This window comes from Stegostoma tigrinum, chromosome 11 (assembly GCF_030684315.1).
Source record: "Stegostoma tigrinum isolate sSteTig4 chromosome 11, sSteTig4.hap1, whole genome shotgun sequence".
NCBI lineage: Eukaryota > Metazoa > Chordata > Chondrichthyes > Orectolobiformes > Stegostomatidae > Stegostoma > Stegostoma tigrinum.
This window is the reverse complement of record NC_081364.1, coordinates 5,879,467-5,900,846: the sequence shown is the minus strand read 5'-3', so window position 1 is coordinate 5,900,846 and position 21,380 is coordinate 5,879,467. Positions and strand designations below refer to the sequence as shown.

At 43.0% G+C, this 21,380-nt stretch overlaps 1 protein-coding gene across 4 annotated transcripts in view; it reads right to left on the bottom strand.

Moving 5' to 3' along the window:
* Positions 1–1,795: 1,795 nt before the first annotated feature.
* tpra1 (transmembrane protein, adipocyte asscociated 1) overlaps positions 1,796–21,380 on the bottom strand; it is a 104,403-nt gene continuing 84,818 nt past the window's right edge. For all 4 annotated transcript variants that reach the window (XM_059649730.1, XM_048548110.2, XM_048548109.2 and 1 more), the window contains 4 exons: positions 11,992–12,052; positions 6,677–6,779; positions 4,186–4,266; positions 1,796–2,812 (listed from right to left, as the gene is read on the bottom strand). In XM_059649730.1, the coding sequence (XP_059505713.1) occupies positions 2,590–2,812; positions 4,186–4,266; positions 6,677–6,779; positions 11,992–12,052 (468 nt within the window). In that variant the 3' untranslated portion in view covers positions 1,796–2,589. The remainder of the gene's footprint in view (positions 2,813–4,185; positions 4,267–6,676; positions 6,780–11,991; positions 12,053–21,380) is intronic.

The window sequence follows — 21,380 nt, the reverse complement described above, 5'->3', positions numbered from 1 at the left end:
GAACAGGCGCGAGTGTGTGCCAATCAAGGGGCTGCTTTGTCTTAGATGGTGTCAAGCTTCTTGAATGTTGTTGGAGGCACTCATCTAGGCAACTAGGGAGTATTCTATCACACTCCTGACTTGTACCCTGTAGATGGTGGACAAGCTTTGAGGAGGCAAGAGGCTAGTTACTCATGACAGTATTCCTAGCCTCTGACCTGCTCTTGTAGCCACTGTATTTACCTGACTAGTCCAATTTACTTCCTGGTGAATGGTAACTTCCAGGATGTTGATAGTGGGGAATTCACTGATGGTAATGTCATTGTGATGGTTAGACTGTCTCTTATTGGAGATGGTCCTTGCCTTACATTGTCTAAATCTTGCTGCATTTGGGTATGGACTGCTTCAGCATCTGTCTTGTTGCTAATCATGTTAAACACTGCACAAACACTGGCAAATGTGCCCACTCCTCACCTTATGGAGAGAAGATCACAGATTCAGCATCTGAAGGTGGTTGGTCCTAAAAACTTACTCCCAAGGTTAATTTCCCCCTGTCTGTCTGTAAGGGGCACATATTTTTCTTTACTGATATAACTTACATATAAAATAAACCTCTACTGCCTGTGTTTTTTCCTCCCACCCCCTCCTTGTTTACCTTCATATTTTATTTTCCCTTTATCAGTTTCTTTGTTGTCCTTTGTTGAATTCTAAAATGCTCCCAATACTCAGGTTTACTGTGGTTTTTGGTAATTTTAAAAAGTCGCCTCCTTCAATATGTTTAACTTCTCTTGGATCACTTTTCCTGCAGGTTTTTGTACCTAAAAAGGGATGTACATTTACCACAAACTATGTATGTATTTAAGTGATAATCTATTTCCTGTGTATTATTTTAAATGTAGTTTCCCATGTACCATACCAGTTTGCTCCTCATATCCTCATAGTTCGCTGCATTTGAGACTAGTTTTGGATTTAACAAATTTTCAACCTTCATGTAAAATGTCATCATATTACAATCACTCATCACTTATTTTGACCTCCACTCCAAACTGCGTCAGACAGACAATTTGTCCTTCAGTAAAATTCAATCCCAACAGTGTGAAAGCAGACCATTCGGTCCTTAAGTCCACACCAGCCCTCTGAAGAACATCCCACCCCCACTTCTCTATGCTTGTAATCTTGCATTTACCATGGCAAGTCCACCTAACCTGCATACCTTCAGACTGTGGGAGGAAACTCCACACAGACAGATAGTCACCCGAGGATGGTATCGAACTTGGATCCCTGGCGTTGTGAGGCAGCAATGTCGACCACTGCTACTTTGGTGCCTCTAAGTCTCAATGTTTTTTTTTCCCTTGTTTATTTCATTCACAAGGTGAGGGCGTCACTGACCAGGCAGCATTTAGTACCCCTAACTGCCCAGAGGCCAGTTAAGAGTCAACCACGTTGCTGAGGGTCTGGAGTCACACGTAGGCCAGACCAGGTAAGGATGGCAGCTTCCTTCCTTAAAAAGGACATCACAGTGAACCAGATGGGCTTTTCCAACAATCGACAATGGACTCACGTTCATCGTTAGATTCTTAATTCTAGATATTTATTGAATTCAAATTCCACCATCTACCGTGGCAGAATTTGAACTTGGGTCCCAGAACATTATCTGGGTCCCTGGATTAACAGTTCAGTGATAACACCACGAGGCCATTGCCTCCCCGTGTTGAAAATAAACATTTAGTAATAAACTTTCAGACTCAATAAGAAAATAAAGAGATTACAACAGTTGTCAGATGGAAAGTACACAAAAAGTCAAAAAAGGTCAAAATAATTTTAAAAATAATTTTTTTTTTAATTAAACACTCTATCCTTCAATAAACAACACCCAGATGCCGGAGTCCTCAAGAATTGACTTGTGGTTAAAAGGTCAGAGAGTCTAACAGAGCCAGGGTCACATTGAGGCTGTGAAATTCTCCAACCATTATACCATCACCAAGCAGCAGCCATTCACAGTGAAGGGAACCATCTTAACTAATACTGCGGCAAACGGGCTTCTTCTCCTCTACCCAACTCTGCACAACCTAAATAGACAACTTCAATGAGAAAAGGCAGTGGAGCAATGGATAGTATGCAAACAGGGCAGACCACAGCTTTACACTTTCCTTGTAGGTTTTTTTCCCCCCCTGTTTCTTTTTCTATTTGTCCCAAAACAACTTTAAAAGGGAAGATGTGGAAAAGAAATTAGCCTCCAGCTTTTACGTTTGGAAAGACAATGTTTAAAAAAGACACAGACAAAGTAACATAACGACTGAGGCCCAGAGCAAGGTGTGGAAGCTTTACACCCCCTTCCCTGAGATTCAGAGGCAGGGGAAGAGGATGCTGGAGGGCTTGGTTCTGGTAGTGGGGGGTGGTTCTGTATGCTGGTATGAAGACAAACATTTTTAAAACCCACCAAAACAGGGAATGTGTGAGGTTCAGAGCTCTGATGTCCACAGGTTGGAGAGTGTGTTCAAAATCTCAGAATATTCCAATACTGAAATCCCAGGACATTGGATGAGGCAGCACAAAGAGAGATAGGGCAGGTTTATCGCTAACATCCACCAATCCACCACCACCTCATTCTCAAGCATTCATAATTTTCCACCGGTCACTGTCAAAACTGTTGATGCTTCCAACAGTCAGATCGTCGAGGTAAGCAGCTGAGCTGTCAATCTGTGTGTTAGAGTAGGGGCAAGGTTCCAGAGCATCCTTCTTGGCCACAGAGTGGGTCTGGGGCAAGTGCACATCGGTATCTTCGGGCTCATCAATCTGTGACTTGTAAGAGAAGAGAATCTTGGGCTCAGACCTGTAGGGATAAGATGTTAAAAAGATGCTGAAACCACCAAAGGAAAACCAAATTTCCTTACATGACAGCAGTGTAATTATCTTGAGCAAACATTTCTCATGCATGAAAGAATGAGGCTGGGGGGAAAGAGAAAAAGAAACACAATTTGTGACTCAACCAATGCAGTTCTTGGGGAAGCTCACTCAGCCATGTAGCTACTTTGTTGATACAGAGTTATGGGTTGAATCCTCACTCCAGATATTAAAGTATATCCCTGTTGACCAATGGTCCCAATGCAGTACCAAGAGTGAGCACTGTCACAGTTGCCATCTCAAGTCACAATAAAAACCTAAAAGATCCAAGGATGCTGTAAATCAGGAACAAAAACAAAAGTTGCTGGAAGAGGTCTGTGTTCTGAGGAAGGGTCACCAGACCCGAAATGTTAACTCTTTTCTTCCTTCAGATGCTGCCAGACCTGCTGAGCTTTTCCAGCAACTTTCATCAAGTAGCAATAAGATGGACACCGAAATCCAACAATACCCGTTCACAGCACCTTCCAAACCTACAATCTCTATTACCTAGAGGACAAGGGCAGATAAATAGAAACACCACCACCATCAAGATCCTTCACAAGCCACTCTCCATCCTGACTTAAATATATCATCCCTTTACTGTTCCTCAGTTAAAATCCTGGAACTCCCTCCCTAACGGCATTCTGGGTCTACCTCCAGCACATGGACTGCAGCAGTTCAAGAAAGTAACTCACCATCACCCACTCAAGGGATGGGCAATAAATTCTAGTCTTGCTAGCACTGTACATATCTAACAACTGGATGAAACAAAAAATTCCCCGCACTTTTTTAAAAACCATTCCGACCAATACTCAACCCTTAAAAATATTAAGTAGGGCACTTGATCATGATCGCATTGCAGTTGGTGGGATTATCGTTCTTTGCAAATTGGCTGTCTCACTTCCTACATTACAATAGTGACTGTGCTTCAAAAAAAATACTTAATTGGCTGGAAGGTGCTTTAGGATATCCTAAGCAGCATTCTACCCAGCAGCAGGCCCCCATGGTTGTGCTTAGCAGTGACTTCTCAAAACAAACATCAATGCTGTGATGGACACTGGCCGAAACCTATCACTTTGCACTGAACCTTGGAGCATTGTGTGTGCGCGTGCGTGTGCGCGTGCGTGTGCACACACAGCTTAGACAGAACACCGGTCCAGAGGTTGAAAAAGGTGCTATGTAACTATAAGTCTTATCCCTTTTCTTCCCCTTTCAATTGTTGGCTTACAAAATACATACCCTAAGTATTAACAAGTCGTTTTGCTTTGGAAATTATATGATGCTAACTTAGGAGTTAGAGTTTCAAAAATACTATTAGCTTACCCAAAGAAACCCTTCAGAAATGTAACATACATCAGTGGAGCAAATAGACTGAAATAAAGGAACGTGGTGACATCCACACAGCTACAAAAAAGGAGAAAAATAGAGCATATTATACACAGGTTACAACCAACAGCATCCTAACGTAGAGTACAAGTAGAGAAGTTACATTAAAACTGTACTTCCCCTTACTGAGGATGAACAGTCAGTCCTCAGTAAAGGGTTCACTTTTGTCCCCCTCTACCCAAACATCGATGAATACAACTCACGTTCAAACATTGAACAGTTTTTCTGCTGCCAGTGCGCTTACTTCTTTAATCGTGAGCCTAACCCTCCCTCTACAGACCCAGTTGTGGTATGGTGCACTGACCTCTGCATCGCCGAGGCCAGATTCCAACTCTGACACCTCCTCCTACCGCCCCCTTGATCATGACCCCACCCCCGACCACCAAACCATCATCTCCCAAATCATCCACAACCTCATCACTTCAGGTGACATCCCACCCACAGCCTCCAACCTCATCGTTCCACAACCCTGCACCGCCCGCTTCTATCTCCTTCCCAAAATCCACAAACCTGACTGCCCTGAAACGTCAGCCTTCCTGCTCCTCTGGTGCTGCTTGGCCTGCTGTGTTCATCCAGCCCTACATCTTGTTATGTCATTAAAATTAAACATTCTTTGGTTAGACTACTATACACAAAAAAGAAATGCTAGAAGTCTGAAACAAAAATAGAAATGCCTGGGAGGACTTTTCATCATTCTGGCCTCTATATTACAGAAAGCTACTGGAGAAACAACAAAGAAGGCTTACAAAAATGATAGCAGGACTGAGAGGTTACAACCATCAAGAAACATAGAACAAATTTCTATTGAAAATAAATGTATAAAAGCTAGATTAGATAGATGTGAAGATGTCCCCCTTTATGAGAGGACGAGAAGAAGTGACCATTAACATTAGACACAATCACTGCAAATTTCAACAGGAATTGCTCTTGTGCCCAGAGAGCAATTTAGAAGTCACAACTCACTCCAGATTGTGGTAAAGAGACAGGAATTTAAGAGGGAAGCTGGTGAGGCAGAATTGGCAGTTCTGTGGTTTAACATTTCATGCTGGATTTGGAAAGAACAATTCAGAATATTGCCTCATTGTCAGCGAAATCCAAGTGTTTTTCTATTTCTACATTCAATTTGGACAGGTCCCCTCAATCCCATACCACTTTTATCACCTGTACCATCATCCTGTAACAGGTTCCCTGAGGTGTCTAATCCATACAGATTTATGGAAGAATGCTCTGGGCACATATTTTTATACAGAATCAAAACTTCCCTGCCTCATTGCTCATAATGTGGGGTTGAAGCCACAAACAAAATGAGCCATGAACTTATTCAATGGCAGAAAGGGCTCAAGGGCTGAATGATTGACTCCTGCTCTTAATTTGTATGTTTGTAACCTCAGCTTCAATTTTCTGCCCCAAACCTATAATTCTTAAAGCCACAAGTGTTCCAAAACCATCAAATACAGCTTTGAATACATTCAATGACACAGCATGAACAGCTGTCTGAGGCAGAAGAGAGGCTGAGTAAACTGGACCAGTGTGCTCCAGAGTTCAGAAGAATAAGAGGCAATCTCATTGAGACATACAAGATTCTCTGGATTAGGGAGATATGGAGACATTGATTCTCAACGCTGGGGAATCCAGAACACATGACGCAGCATCAGGATAAGTGGTTGATCATTTCAGACTCGAGAAAAGATCTCTTCACTCAAAAGGGTTCTGAATCTTTTGAATGGTCTATCCAGATGTCTCCTTGTTGTTGACTTTCGACAAAGAGATTGATAGATTTTTGATCTCGTGGAATTAAGGGATACAGGTGGATAAAAAGTGGTATGGGATTGAGGGGACCTGTCCAAAGGGATATGGGTAGCTAAGGCTGAAGATCAGCCTAGGGTGGAGGTAGCTACTGCGAGGGGGCATAGTTTTAAAGTGAGCAGAGGTACTTATAGGGGAGATGTCAGATGTATGTTCTTTACTCAGAGTGGTCGGGGCGTGGAACACATTGCCAGAGAGTGTAGTGGGGTCGGCCTCATGAGGGGCGTTTAAGCAGCTATTAGATAGGCATGTGGATGACAGTATAAGGTAGGGGTGGAGGTTAGATAGACCTTAGGTTTAGGGTATAAGTTCAGCACAACATTGTGGGCCAAAAGGGCCTGCGCTGTACTGTTCTATGTTCTATCGCACCAAATGGCATTGGCAGCAGCTTCGAGGGCCAAGTGGTCTACTCCTGCTCCTATTCTTACATCCTTACAGAGAACTGAATAGATTCATAGCATGGTCAAGAGAAGAAATTTCTTAATTTCTGTCTGAGCCCCAAGACTATGAACCTCAGTTCATGACTTTTCAATCGAGCCTCAAATACATGGAAGACAAGCTGCAACAGGCATTGTTGATAGCTCTCATCACCCAATCCTGATGTAATATTAATCACACCTACCATAATCCCACTGCAACATTAGCGCACAGCAGTGCACTGCCAATCCCTTGGATCAGGTTCAACATTGATAGGGTTGCAGCATAGACGTAGAAGCTTTTCTTGGCTGTAGAGGTTTGGAAAGTAACACAAGTCAAGGAAAAGCCAGGTTCCTTTCATAAATAAGTGCAAAAGAAAACAGGTTCAACTGAACACTGAATTTGTGCAAACGTGGTGTTCACCTCTACTCAGAATCTGACCTGACCGGACCCTGGAGTGGCCAAGTAACATTGGACATATTCTTGCAAGTCACATCACATGACTTCCTGCCTGTAACCACCCCTCTGCCCCAACCTTGTAAGATAAAAACATATTTAACAAAAAATCCCTTCTACATTAGTTTTACAAAATAAACATTAAAATTTTCACAATTTTTTGTAATGTCTCCTTTTTGACTATTTCTCTTCCCATTTTCCTTTTGAACATAGAACATAACAGAAAAGTACAGGCCCTTCTGCCCTCAATGTTGTGCTAACCTGTCAGACCAATCTCAAGCCCATCTAACCTACACTATTCCAAGTACAGCCATATGCTTATCCAATGACGACTTAAAATGTACCTAAAGTTGGCAAATCTTCTACCGTTGGAGGCAAAGCGTTCCATTCCCTTACTACTCTGAGTAAAGAAACTACCTCTGACATCTGTCCTATATCTTTCACCCCTCAATTTAAAGCTATGCCCCCTCGTGCTCGCCATCACCATCCTAGGAAAAAGGCTCTCCCTATCCACCCTATCTAACCCTCTGATTATTTTATATGTTTCAATTAAGTCACCTCTCAACCTTCTTCTCTCGAATGAAAACAGCCTCAAGTCCCTCAGCCTTTCCTCGTAAGACCTTCCCTCCATACCAGGCAACATCCTAGTAAATCTCCTCTGCACCCTTTCCAAAGCTTCCACATCCTTCCTTTAAATGCAGTGACCAGAACAGTACGCAATACTCCAAGTGCGGCCGCACCAGAGTTTTGTACAGCTTCACCATAACCTCTTAGTTCCAGAACTCGATCCCTCTATTAATAAAAGCTAAAACACTGTATGCCTTCCTAACAGCCCTGTCAACCTGGGTGGCAACTTTCAAGGATCTGTGTACATGGACACAGAGATCTCTCTGCTCATCTAAACTACTAAGAATCTTACCATTAGCCCAGTACTTTGCATTCTTATTACCCCTTTAAAGTGCATCACCTCACACTTGTCTGCATTAAACTCCATTTGCCACCTCTCAGCCCAGCTCTGCAGCTTATCTATGTCTTTCTGCAACCTACAGCATCCTTCGTCACTATCCACAACTCCACCAACCTTCGTGTTGTCTGCAAATTTACTAACCCATCCTTCTACGCCCTCATCCAGGTCATTTATAAAAATGACAAACAGCAGTGGACCCAACACCAACCCTTGCGGTACACCACTAGTAACTGGTCTCCAGGATGAACATTTCCCATCAATTACCACCCTCTGTCTTCTTTCAGCAAACCAATTTCCGATCCAAACTGCTGTATCTCCCACAATTCCATTCCTCCACATTTTGTACAATAGCCTACTGTGGGGAAACTTTTCGAACACCTTGGTGAAATCCATATACACCACATCAACCGGTTTACTCTCATCTAACTGTTTGGTCACCTTCTCAAAAGAACTCAATAAGGTTTGGGAGGCACGACCTTCCCTTCACAAAACCGTGCTGACTATCCCTAATCAATTTATTCTTTTCTTGATGATTATAAATCCTATCCCTTATAACCTTTTCCAACACTTTACCAACTACTGAGGTAAGGCTCACTGGTCTATAATTACCAGGGTTGTCTCTATTCCTCTTCTTGAACAGGGGAACCACATTTGCTATCTTCTAGTCATCTGGCACTATTCCTGTAGACAATGACGAGTTAAAGATCAATGCCAAAGGCTCAGCAATCTCCTCCCTGGCTTCCCAGAGGATCCTAGGATAAATCCCATCTGGCCCAGGGGACTTATCTATCTTCACCTTCTGAAGGATTTCTAATACCTCTTCCTTGTGAACCTCAATCCCACCTAGTCCAGTAGCCTGTATCTCAGTACTCTCCTCGACAACATTGTCGTTTTCTTGAGTGAATATTTTTCAAAAATATTCATTTTGTGCTTTCTCTAGCTCATCTGACTCCACACACAACTTCCCACTACTATCCTTGAGTGGCCCTAATCTTATTTTCATCATTCTTTTATTCCTTAAATATCTATAGAAAGCCTTAGGGTTTACCCTGATCCTATCCGCCAACAACTTCTCATGTCTCCTCCTGGCTCTGAGCTCTCTCTTTAGGTCTTTCCTGGCTACATCGTAGCCCTCAAGCACCCTAACTGAGCCTTCACATCTCATCCTAACATAAGCCTTCTTCTTCCTCTTGACCAGAGATTCCACCTCCTTCGTAAACCACGGCTCCCACACTCTACAGCTTCCTCCCTGCCTGACAGGTACATATTTATCTAGGACACACAGGGGCTTTTCCTTGAATAAGCTCCACATTTCTAATGTGCCCATCCCCTGCAGTTTCCTTCCCCCATCCTATGCTCCCTAAATTTGCCTATTCTCATCGTAATTGGCTTTCCCCCAGCTATAACTCTTGCCCAGTGGTATACAGCTATCCTTTTCCATCACTAAAGTAAACATAACAGAATTGTGATCGCCAATCACCAAAGTGTTCACCTACTTCCAAATCTAACACGTGTCCAGGCTCATTACCCAGTACCAAATCTAATGTGGCTTTTGCTCACATCAGTGCCTTGGATGGAGGAGACTGGCCTGCAGATTCCAGGGCAGGACGAGTTAGTAACTCCTCACACTGACTCTGACCTGGTGCCTGATCTGCAGCTAACACACACACAACTAAATGTGTCAGTACTGCTTTGAAACTTATATCAGGTCAGTTCACTCCTACTTTGAAAGTTCTGTCGTAACAGGAGTCCCAATGGTACTCTCAAGGGCAGGGTCATGAAAACATTTGCTTTACTTTGGGAGTGGCTCTGGCACACTTCACAAAGACTCAAAGCCATATTTTAAAGTGTACGTTCACTGTCACATTAACTTGTATAAGTTAGCATCTAAATTAAAGCCATTGAACGCTAAACATGGAACAGTAGCACTTCTCCAATCTATCTACGCACATGTCGGAGGTCCCCATCCACGGATTCACACGTCAATCTTTCTGCGCCCTCTATAAAATCTTCATTGCTTCATGAAGTACAGTACATAGAATGTGATGCAATATTCCAGAGTTTAAAGGCTCATTGTAAAAGCTTCATTGATTTTGCACTCAAAATGCTTCTTTCTATAAAGCCTAGGATCCTGTCAACTTTATTAGCCACTTTCTGAACCCATCTTGCCACCTTCGATTATTTATGTACAGGTCTCTCAGCACCTTCAAGCTATATCCTTTTGTTTTATACAGCTTCTAAACAGTCTTCCAACCAAAGTGCATTGCTTCATACTTCTCTGAATAAATTTCACTTTATTTTTGACCAGCCTGTCAATCATGATATCCATCATTTTCACAATCCTTCAAAACTTTACAAATGGCACAAAATTTAGAACTGCTTCATACACACAAATCTAGGCCAATAACATTCTTCAACATTTGTGATTCTAATGCAAACTCCTGGCTAGCCCCCACTGTATAATTTTCATGACCACTCTGTTAAACAGCAAATTTCTTATCCATACAGCTATGCCTTTTTTTAAAAAAACCACAGGCATCAACATTGTTGGCAAGTCTATTATATGGACCTTTTCCAAAGCCTTTTGGAAGTCTATATAGAGCAAGTCAACCACATTAGCCTCATTCATTTGTTACCTCTTCAAAAATAAAATCTGGATAATACTTAAATGTCAGTTTGACCTTCAAAACGCCACTGATGTTTCCTCCCTATTAATCCACACTTGTTCAAGTGACTACTCCCGCAATAACATCTTTAAAAGCTTCCTTCCACTGGAAAGTGAACTGCCTGGCCTATAGTTATTGGGTCAAACTGCCCTTTGGTGGGATCTTACTGTACACAGAGTGGCTGCTGCATTCCCCTGCATTATAACAGGAACTTCACTATGAAAGTATTTGATGCAGAGAATACTTGAACCCATGGAAGGTATGGACCAACGAAAATCTTAATTCCAGGCACAAAATCATTAAAGATAGAGATAACAGGGTGCAGAGCTGGATGAACACAGCAGGCCAAGCAGCAGAGCTGACGTTTTGGGCCAACACTCTTTCTGAAGGAGTGTCGCGGCCTGAAACGTCAGCTCTGCTGCTCCTATGATGCTGCTTGGCCTGCTGTGTTCGTCCAGCTCTGCACCCTGTTACCTCAGATTCTCCAGCATCTGCAGTTCCTACTATCTCTGAAACAAAATCATTGAATCCTTAATGTGTGCGAAGTGGCCATTTGGCCCATCGAGTCTGCACTGACCCTCTGAAGAGCATCCCATCCCCATAAACCCACATTTCCCATGGCTAATCCATCTAGCCTGCTCATCTCTGGACACGATGGGCAATTTAGCATGGCCAATCCACCTAGCCTGCACATTTTTGGACTGTGGAAAGAAACCAGAGCTGCTGGTGGAAACCCATGCAGACATGGAGAGAATGTCTGTGAGGAGTTTGCACAGTCACCCAAGACTGGGATCGAACCTGGGTCCCTGTGAGGCAGCAGTACCAGCCACTGAGCCACCGTGCTACCCTAAAGGCAAAAGCGGGAGAAAAAAAAGGAGACTCCAGGGCCTCTTCCTCTTCAAATCCCCACCCCCCAACTCTTTGCACTGTCCTGGAATTAGCCCCATGCAAGCAAAGCAGGGGTGGCAATATCCTAATTTTAATCCAATCGGCCATTTAGGCAGAATGGTGTACAGGAGAATGTAGAACAGACAAAGTCTCCGAGACCAGTCCTGACTTAGATGGTTGAGCTCAGAGAATCAAACTGCTCTCTCAATACGGAGAGACGCTTAGTGAAGAGTTTATCTCAAGGGCCATAATTGAGGGCCTCAGATGAGCGACAAGGTCAAAGCGGCAGGGCCTTCACTGGGACGTCAGCTGCACTGATGGTATCACTCTGCACCATAAAACAGCTGTATAATCAACTGAGGTCACAGGCGCCCAGGAGGTAAAACAGGATTCAAAGCGGTGTTTGGCAAGGGTTTTACTGGACCCATCAGCAGAGCTCCCACCTTCAAGGGAGGTGCTGAGAGTACAAATTGGAGGAGTGACACACCTTAAATAACCAGAGATACCAGGTGGTGAAACAGAAAAGAGCACGAAATGACTCACATGGCAGAGATATTCGTTCCCGCAAAGGAGTTTTGGGGAGAACGACAATCATTGAGTAAACCTGCAGAAAAGACAGAACATCATGAGAAGGCTTTTAAACAATACTGCAAAATATAGACATTAACCTCAACCACTGCAGTAGTACACTGGATACAGTAAGTGATTACAATTTCACACCAAAACCACCTCGATTTTCTCTCCTTGGGAACTATATAGGGACTTCCTTGTATGTTTGGTAATTGGTAATGCATCAATTTCAGCATTGAATGTTGGGGTGTTCAACCGTGAGGGCATCACCCAACATACACATGCAATGACACCAAATAGGTGAGGTAACAAACAGATACGTGAACAAACAGTTCAACTGATGGTTCCTCCCTTCCCATTTTGATCCTTCAGCCATCAACGGAGCATTGTTGTTAAATATTAGGGAGATGGTAGCACAGTAGTAACGTCAAACATTCCGGGAGGACTGGACCAGTGCTGTAGAGATAGAAAATTTTTTAAAAATAATATCTACAAGCTGTAGGTGTCATCGGCAAGATCAGCGTCTGTTGTCCATGCGCTTGAAACTGAGTGGTTTGCTTAGCTTTGCTTTCAGAGGGTAGTCAAGAGTCAACCAATTAACATGGGTTTGATGTCACATGTAGGCCAGTCCAGGTAAGGATAACAGATTTTCTTCCCTACAAAAGGGCATTAGTGAGCCAGATGGATTTTTAAACAACAATGATAGTTTCATTAATCACCGGTCACCATCATTGATGTGAGCAGTCAAGAGTTTTAATTCACTCTACTGCTGGTCCCCAGTTCATTAGAACCTCAGGATTACTACTTGTAATGCCACTGCAATGTCACCGCTGCCATCCCCAACTCCCAATAAGTCCCATCATGCACAAAAACAAATATGCTGGAAAAGCTCAGCATGATCTGGCAGCATCTGTGAAAGAAAAAAAGAGTGATATTTTGGGTCCTTTCTCAGAATGGATGGTAGCTGGAAAAACATCACAGTTTATATGCAGAAAAAAAGGGAGAGGAGATAAACAATAGGATAGTGCCTAAGACAGAAGATCAATTGGATAGATAAGGAGTTGATAACAATCAGACCAGGAGGGTGCATAGTTATTAATGGGGTCTATTAGTGATTAAAAAGTGACTCCTAAGTCACAACCAGTCTCCATCGTTATCAACTCTTCGTCTATTCAACTGCTCTTCTCTCTTTAGGCTGTATCCTATCATTTACTCCCTATCCCATTCCCCCTCCCTTCTTTCTGCATATAAACTGACGTTTTCCCAGCTACCATCAGTTCTGAGGAAGGGGCATAGGACCCGAAACGTTAATTATTTTCAACCTTCACAGATGCTGCCAGACCTGCTGAGCTTTTCCAGCAACTTTGTTTTAGTTCCTGATCCACGGCATCCACAGTTCTGTCAGTAAATCCCATCACGCAGCAAATCTGAAAAAAATAAATGCTATTCTCAGTAAATAGGGGCCATCAAAATCACTAGATTGTAATTTAACAAGATACAAACCCTTCTGGTTCACTAATGTCTTTGAGGGAGGGAAACCTGCCATCCTTGTCTGATCTGGCCTGCATGTGACTCCAGACACATAGCAATGTAATGACTCTTAACTGCCCTTTGAAATGACCTGGCAATCACTCACTCATTTGGATCAAACTGCACCAAGAAAACCATTAAGTGGTGGTTAAAGGCTCAGGGGCAATTAGGGATGAGCAAAAACAAGTACTGGCCTCACCAGGCAATTGTCGCGTTCCTTGAACAAATAATGAAACAAAGTCAGGCAGAATTTCAGGACAGAGTTTGTTAGTGTCATATCACGCAACTTCTGCCATATGGGCTCACTTGTAAAGGACAATTCAACCGAGATTAAATCTCCCCTTCAATACTGCATTCTTATGAAGCCCATTTACAAATCAACAAAATATGATCAACAGCGTCTGAAAAGGAGATCACAGACAGATGATCAAAAGTTTGACCAGCAGTAAGGTGCAGCTTAAAAAGGGCCAGAGACAGATAGAAATGCTTACTGATGGAATTCCAGAGCTGAGCTGAGGTGACTGAATATGGCAGTGGCCTAGTGGTATTATTGCTGGACTATTAAGCTAGAAACTCAGCTAATATTCTGGGGAACCGGATTCAAATCCCACCATGACAGATGGTGGAATTTGCATTCAATAAAAGTGAAGCATTTGGAATTAAGAGTATTACAATGACCATTAATCCATTGTTGATTGTCCAAAAAACTCATCTGTTCACTAATGTTCTTTAGGGGAGGAAATTCTGTCATCTTTACCTGGTCTGGTTTACATGTAACTCCACAACCATCGCAATGTGGTTGATTCTGAACTGCCCTCTGGGAAATTTAGGGATGGGCAGTAAATGCTGGCCAGACCAGAGATGCCCAAATCCCGTGAGTGAATAAAAGAAATTAAAATTCAAGGTGCTCATGAGGACAAAACCGGAGTGACGATTTTGATTTTGAAAGGTTGTAGGGCTGGAAGAGGTTACAGAGATGGGTGCATAGTGGAGGCAAAATATCATGGAAGATTTGAATGCTGGTATGAGATTTGTAAATTTGATACAGTACTACACTGAAACCAAACACAGGTCAGCAAGCAGAGGAGTGACAGGCAAACAAGGCTCAGTGGGAACTGGGAATATGGGCAACATGACTTCATTTCAGTCTTCCTCAACCTACTTTCCACCTCTGCCATGCTCTGCACTGTAGCCGACATCCTTTCACAAGGAAGAAGCAGCCATGAATGGCAGATTAGCAGCCAGAGGGCAGCAGATGAGCAACAGACTCAAGTCACTTCCAATCCATCAACACTCACAACAAATCTCCCAGCTACAGGTGCAGGGAGCTCAGCAACAGCCAACTTCAGAATTAATTGAAGTCTGGTTGCCAGATTTGCAATCCAAACTGCTGTTTCCAAGCTGAAGAAGGTGACAGAGATGGAGAGGGCACAAGGCCAGATAAGGATATGGGAATGAAAAACCTGCAAATTCTAGAACTTGGGCAATGCAGGGCCAAGCACCAAAGTATATTTGTGTGCGCGCATCTCTATGTACATGGAGGGGTGCTGATGGGCAAAGAGGACCCAGTGAAAGATGGAGGCAATAAAGTAGGAGATAGGGGAAATCTATTGCCCTTCGTAAATCTACACTACAGTCTTAAACAGATGACCACGCTGGATCAATTCAGGGTGAGAAAGAGGATACAAGTTAGATTATGCCATCAGAAAACACTATCCAATCATCTAGCCACTTGTATGAAACACTACCAAGATCACAGCTGGATTCCGTGTGTAAGAACATAAAACAACAAAAGTGAAAGACACAAATCTTTAAGTGTACAGATTTCAAACACGATCTTGAATGTAGCATCAGGCTCCAGGCAGTAAACCTAATCATGCAGTCGGTATTGATTTAATGAAGTCCATTAAAACTACAAAGACAATTCTCAGGATGTGAGCATCACAGCCTGGGCCAACATTTATTGCACATCCCCAGACGGCCTTGAGAAGGTGGTGGTGAGCCACTTGCTTGAGCTGCCACAGTCCACAGGATGCATATACACCCTCAGTACCATTAGGAAGGGGAGTTCCAGAACTGTGACCCAGAAACACTGAAGACAAAACAGAAACAATATGGCATCTGGACCATTGCTCCCTTGTCTTAAAGGAATTGAGTGCTTTTGTCCTAAATTTGCTTTTTGAGATGGTGCAAGGTGCTCAATGATACCTGTGAATGCATCACATTTGAATGGAGTGAGTTGAGCAGGCCTGTCAAATTCTACTTGCTAGATAATAAAATGTGAGGCTGGACGAACACAGCAGGCCAAGCAGCATCTCAGGAGCACAAAAGCTGACGTTTCGGGCCTAGACCCTTCATCAGATGAAGAAGAGTCTAGGCCCGAAACGTCAGCTTTTGTGCTCCTGAGATGCTGCTTGGCCTGCTGTGTTCGTCCAGCCTTACATTTTATTATCTTGGAATCTCCAGCATCTGCAGTTCCCATTATCTCAAATTCTACTTGCCCTTGCTTTTCGACACTGCACAAAGTTCTTGAACTGCAGTGAATGAAAGGCATTGAGGAGCTGCTCATGCGGAATGGTGACATTTGCAGAGCAGGCTCGAATACGATGGAGCAACTTGCCAACAAAACAGTGAGTTTTGGATTTCTGCACGATAAGTTGCAACAGTCATTATATCACCATGTATTTCAAAACCCCTAAGTTTATATTAAAAAAAGGATTGATTGACCTGCAGTGCTCAGTGGTTAACACTGCTGCCTCTCAGTGCCAGGGATATGGATTCAATTCCACCCTCAGGCCATTGTCTGTGTGAAGTTTGCACACTCTCCCCACATCTGTGTGGGTTTTCTCTGGGTGCTCAGGTCCACAGTCCAAATATTAGCCGGTTAAGTTGACTGGCCATGCTAAATTGCCCAGTGTCCATGGATGTGTAGGTTAGGTAGATTGGCCATGGGAATGCAGGGTTACAGGGATAGGGTATGGGTGAGATGCTCTTTGGAGGGTCAATGTGGACTGGATGGGCCGAATGGCCTACTTCCACACTGTGGGGATTCTACGGTTATAAAATTCTGGAGTTCCTTCCCTAACTTTGGAGTCCCTACACCACACAGACTTCAGCAATTCAACACAGTTCACCATCTTCCCAAAAACATTGCTGTCAAGGCCATCTCAACACCCATTACCTAAAGAAAAATACACTAAAAGGCCATGCGAAGACTGTGGGGGCACAGTGACCACCCATACAGGTGTATTGCTTGTAAAAATGACTGCAAGTGACACCACAGGTAATGGTTTGTCAAAGAGATGTGAGAAATTCAAAGTGCTTATTTTCAAAAGCTTTTTAAAAATCAATTCAATTAAAATACTAGAACCACAATATTCATTCAGCTCCATGTCCTCTCCTGACCCCTTCCTGCCTTACTCCAGCTGAATGCCCTGCTCCATTCTCCAAGCAGGCCAGTGACTAGCGAGAGCAAGAGCATAGAGTGCTGAAAAGAGCAAGGAGTAGCATGTGGCAGTGGCCAGAGTGCCAAATGCAAGTATGGTGAGTGTTCCATGATGTACCACTGCTCGTGGTACGTGCCTATGGAGGAAGTGAGCATCAACCCCCGATTTAAGGCTCGCAATGACATGAACAGGCTTTTCATTGCTGTGCAGTGGCAGGAGTTGAACTGATAGTTTAAAAAAAAAGGAAAAAATTGAGATGCCCATCAATTTTGCACAACTTATGCAAATTACAAACTGTTTGCCAAAATATTTCTTGAGTCTAATTTATTCTTTTTAACATTCCTGGACACAAAGTGCTTGAGGGTTGGGAAGGTGGAAGGTGGATTACGATTGCACAGATGCTCATGAAATTCAAATAGGGTCTACTGGGACCTACTCAAACAGCGTCCAAGCAGGGTCCATGTGTACCATGGGAGTCTGCAAGACACATGGATAAAGTGGAGCATTTTTCACAAAAAAAATAGAATCTATTTTGAAAGTTATTACAGAATCTGCTTCCATTACCCTTCCAGGCAGAACATTCCAGTTTATAACTTGCCGAGTTTAAAAAAAACCACAAGAAAATCTCCTCTGGTTGTTTTTGCAATCTACATTAAATCTGTTCCTCTGGTTACTGACCCATCTGCCAGTGAAAGCACTTTCTCCCTATATACTCAATCAAAACATTAACAAGTTGGACACTCCTATTAAATCATACCCTTCTCCATTTGAAAGGAAGCACGGGGTTCACTAATCTTTCCAGGTGACCACTCCTTGCACTGAAAAATAAAAACACAAGAAACTTCTCATCTTTACACTGGTTTAAAGTGATAAGGAGTCAGGGTCTTCTGAGATAGCCATGATGTGGAGAAGCCGGTGTTGGACTGGGGTGAACAAAGTCAGAACTCCCTTCACCTGATGAAGGAGCAGCACTGCGAAAGCTTGTTCATTTTAAATAAACATGATGTTGTATGACTTCTGTCAGGGTCTTTTAGAATCACTAAGGATACAGACACGGGACACAGACAGCAGCTCATCTGTTGACAGAAGGATCGAGAACAGATGACACCTTCTTAAAGGACTGCACTGTTTGTTAGTGTGGAGAGGAGGAAAAAGGTTTTGCAGAATTTTGTCATGCAGTGATAGTTAGGATCTGGAATGCACTGCTTGATAGGGTGGTGGGGTACATCCCCATTCAGGCTTCAAAAACTAGATCAAAGAGAAAATAAAAACAAATTTACAAGGCTAAAGGAAAGAGGAAAGGAGCAGGAATGCCTACATTCAGGGTGCAGAGTCAGCACTGCCTTTAAAAAAAGCCAAATCCCATGGACCTTCTTCCAACTACCTTAAACTTGTCTCATCTCTGAAGGGGGTGTGCACAACCCAGACGATCAGAGAAGCCAACCTTCCATCCACAGACTTCGTTTATACAGCTTGCTGCCATGGAAAGGCTGCAAACACCATCACACCCCAGTAATGATCTCCTACAACCTCTTACATCAGGAAGATACAGAAGCTTGAACACACGCGGAGGTGGTTCAGGAACAGTTCCTTCCTGACTTATTAGACTGATGAATAGACTCTCTAGCCTCAAATAAATGCTGATCTTGCTAACGTTGATCTCATCTAGTGCAAACCTTATGCGATGTAACCTGTATGCGTCTGTCTAAGTCTTTATCCTTACATCCTTTCCTTACTATGATCAGCCTGTACTGCTCAAACAAAGCTTTTCACTGTATTTCGGATAACATGATAATAAATCAACCTGGATAAGTAGCTACATGTCAAATATCAGAGTGAAAAGAAAATTATTTTTAAAAAAGCTAAACTCCTAGTCAATCTTCTGTGGAGGTTCTCTGTGATGACAGAAAAGGAAATGGGTATAAAACATAAAAATATATATGATAGCTAGTGTCTGTTAGGGAGCTACAAATGGAAAATTGAAGACAACAGTGTGGAGCTGGATGAACACAGCAGGCCAAGCAGCATCTCAGGAGCACAAAAGCTTTTGTGCTCCTGAGATGCTGCTGGGCCTGCTGTGTTCATCCACCTCCACACTTTGTTGTCTTGGATTCTCCAGCATCTGCAGTTCCCATTATCCCTGGAAAATTGAAGCTTTTTTGATTAATGCATTGCACAGAATGCACCACTGGGTGGTGTATTTTAGTTGTGAATAAACAATGGTTCAGAACTTCCGAGTCTGTCAGAGCAGATCTGTCCACTCACCTTTCTGTGATTTTAGCAGCCAGGCCTTGGAATCGGACTGCAATAAGAATGCTGCCATCACAAACTGCTGTCCAGACCTTGACAGAGTTGCAATCAGCACCTCCACCTACCCCGCAACACCATGCACACCCCCTGCCCCCCCCACAAACACACACACACAGCATCAGAGGACCAACTGACACCTCAAAAGACAGCAGCAAAAAACCACAAGGATTAACACTGGAAGGCATGTGCAATTAAATTTCAGTACATATCATGTTAGCGAGGTGGTGAAGTAGGTGGCAGGTAGATAGGATGGAATTGGTGGAAGGTGACAGTCGGGCCTGCAAGATCAGAAGGGGGCTGAAATTTAAGTTACACAGGCATTGATGTAGGTTTTCTGTCCTCCAACATCTCCTGGTAACAGTCAACTAAGAAAGCCAGAACAATCTAAAAGTATGTTGGTCTAACTCAGAGTCGGGGACATTTTTGGAGGGTTCCAGATACCAGGTAATTCCCATCATTCCAAGGGGTTAGCTGCATCAGATCTTCCACATGGTCCCAATGTGAAACTCCTGTCTAGGTTACTGCAAGGACTATCTTACTATTGGATGATCTGGGCTAATGACATTTTAAAACAATGTTAAAACAGGTTAAATGGTAGACTGACATTATTTAGAAAATGAAATGAATGTAATGGCAGTTATGTATTAGAAAATATGATATCACAGGATTGCTGTGACACTCAGTTCATCATTCCTGCAGTTTGTTAAATGTGCATCATTAACAAACGTCAAACTCCTGCTTTCTCCCCACACCCTTGCATACCACTTCTATCCAAATAATTTGATGACCCCTTGAATGCCTCAAATTGAACCTAGCCCCATGCATTACCGCACAGTGCATTCCACACCCATACAACTCACAGAAAAGGTTTTCCTCACTGCTCCCTTGCTTTAATTTCCCCCCCAGATGACTTTGAAATCAATGTCCAGTCATTCTTGTTCTCATTACTCTGTCCAGCTTGCTTACGAATTTGAAAACCTCAAATCAAGTTTCCTCTCAGATTTATTCGCTCCAAGAAGGTTTGGGGGGGGGGGGGGGGTGTAGGGGGCACAGTGGCTCAGTAGATAGCATTGTTGCCCTTCAGTGCCAGAGTCCTGGGTTCACTTTCACCCTCAGGTGGCTGTTCACAGAGAGACAGACAGAGACAGACACATTCTCCCAATGTCTGTGAGGGTTCCCTCCGGGTGCTCTGATTTCCAAAGATATGCAAGTTAGGCAGACTTGCCATGCCATGCCAAATTATCCATAGTGTCCAGGGCTGTGTAGGTTAGGTGGGTTGGCCATGGAAAATTCAGGGATAGGGAAAGGGTGTGGCATTGGCAGATTGCCTGAGAGGAATGCTCTTCAAAGGTTGGTGTGGAGTCACTGGGCTGAATGTTCTGCTTCCACACCAAGGATTCTATGAAGAACAGTAACAATTTCTCCAATCTATCCCAAGTTTCTTATCCCTGGAACCATTTCAGTAAATTGCTTCTAAACTTCTCTTACAATGACTGGAGAGAGGGTAATAGAAAGGAATGGAAGCAAAACAATGTAAAATAAAATGGTGTCTTCGCAACATTTGTAGAATGTTTACTTTTGTTGTGTATTTGCTTTAATTGCACGCAATATTTTTTACATAAATATTATATTTTAACAAGTGTATATATATATATATATATATATATATATATAAGTGTGAGTTTCTGTGCAGAACTGATTATTTTGGGCAATGTCATACGAGAGTGGGTCAAAGGCTGGAATCTGGGAAGTATTAGTTAAGTGACAGATGTGCTGTTTCCGAAGAGGATGAGTTAAGAGCGAAGTTTGCTACTACCCAGCTGTTATCTGGCACACAATGGGGTGTTAGTAGAAGCCTACAAAAGGTAGCAGGAAGAGCTAGTTGACTTGCTCGCCAAATAGGCTTGTTGTTTTTATTCAGACATTTCATCACCACGCTAGGGATGGAGCGATGCTATTCTATTCCGCTTGGAATTTATACTGTCCGGTCCATTATTGGTGAGTAGCATCATTTCCGGTTTTGATCTGAATAGATTTATATATGGGGTCCAATTCTGTAGATTTGTTGATTGTAGC